The sequence below is a fragment of the Morus notabilis genome, unplaced genomic scaffold (genome assembly GCF_000414095.1).
Source record: "Morus notabilis unplaced genomic scaffold, ASM41409v2 C11415442, whole genome shotgun sequence".
NCBI classification, from domain to species: Eukaryota; Viridiplantae; Streptophyta; class Magnoliopsida; order Rosales; family Moraceae; genus Morus; species Morus notabilis.
In genome coordinates, this window is record NW_010387059.1 from 1 (window position 1) to 1,463 (window position 1,463).

General features: G+C 33.6%; 1 protein-coding gene across 1 annotated transcript; it reads left to right on the top strand.

The window, feature by feature from the left end:
- Positions 1–171: 171 nt before the first annotated feature.
- Positions 172–1,418, top strand: LOC21383781 (beta-carotene hydroxylase 2, chloroplastic; the record flags this gene model as incomplete). The annotated part of the gene is made up of 5 exons (XM_024176840.1): positions 172–243; positions 377–511; positions 676–801; positions 1,047–1,103; positions 1,263–1,418. Coding segments are annotated over 5 exons (468 nt in total), but the record flags the coding sequence as incomplete, so codon positions are not given.
- Between the last annotated feature and the right edge of the window lie 45 nt (positions 1,419–1,463).

Genomic DNA, 1,463 nt, shown 5'->3' on the forward strand with positions numbered 1-1,463 from the left:
ATATCAATTTAAAATTACTAAAAACATAAGATACTAAAAAATAATTACGCTATAACATATGGTACGTACTAATATGAAATTTTTCTTAAAATAAAATTATAAAGATAATTATTAATCAATGATTAAAGTCTTCATAATCTAATCCTCGTAATTTAAACATGGACTTTCCAGGTGGGGATGGAATTCTGGGCAAGGTGGGCCCACAAAGCGCTTTGGCACGCTTCGTTGTGGTACATGCACGAGGTAGAAATTACATTGGAATTTTGACTGCATTTCTTGGCGGCTTTGAAGTTCAATTCCACGCTTAATACATAATAATTTGGTATTTGAATCTCATTTGGCATGCGATTTAAACTAATGTTTTGGCATTTTGCAGTCCCACCACCGGCCTAGAGATGGTCCCTTTGAACTTAATGATGTGTTCGCCATTATGAACGCCGTGCCCGCCATCGCACTTATGTCTTACGGTTTTTTTAATCCCGACCTTCTCGCAGGTCTCTGTTTTGGCGCTGTAAGTATAAAGTATAAATTCATGTGAAAAATGTGTCATTATCATCACACACGTTGGAATTGAGTATAATATATGTTTGTTAGAGAGAGAAAGGGTTTACTTTGAGACGCAAATTATCCCATGTGTTTCTTCATTGATCGTGTGGAGTTATTTTGGCACTGCAGGGATTAGGAATCACAATGTTTGGAATGGCCTATATGTTTGTCCATGACGGACTCGTCCACCGTCGTTTTCCAGTTGGCCCTATTGCAAATGTTCCTTATTTAAGAAAAGTTGCTGCAGCCCACCAAGTAAGTTTGTTCTTTTTGAATTAATCTTGTAACCATTTTACAACTAAGTTTTTCTAAAGAAATTTATCACATTTTTTTTTCCCATTTGATCAAGAATTCACGCAGATTTGATTATGTGACCTATGACGATCAAACACTGAAAGATGAACAATCGTGTTAACCTGTCTTTTTGCTATTATTATAATATGTTCTACAAATTACATTTTTAATCAAGTTCTCATAATCCTTTAATTTTCAATACTTAGCTACATCACTCGGACAAATTTCAAGGAGTGCCATATGGGTTGTTCTTGGGGCCAAAGGTAAAAGTCTACCTAATTCAATATATTTTCTTCCCGCTCAAGTCTACTTAATTCCATTTATTATATAACATCAATGTCCTTTTCTAGTTAGAAAATGAGGAAAATGATGTTAGGTTTTTTGAGAAAAATGTGACTCTATGTGTTAAAATATTCATGCAGGAAGTGGAGGTTGTTGGAGGAATGGAAGAATTGGATAAGGAGATTAAAAGAAGGATTAAACTATCCAAAAGTTCATGACATTTCAGTATAGCAGATTTCTTAATTCCGTTCTTTGTAAGATACGTATAGAATAGAGCAAAGAAAATGGTTTGTTTTTTTTTTTTTTTTTTTTTTTTTTTTTTTTTTTTAAAGGGGTTTTTT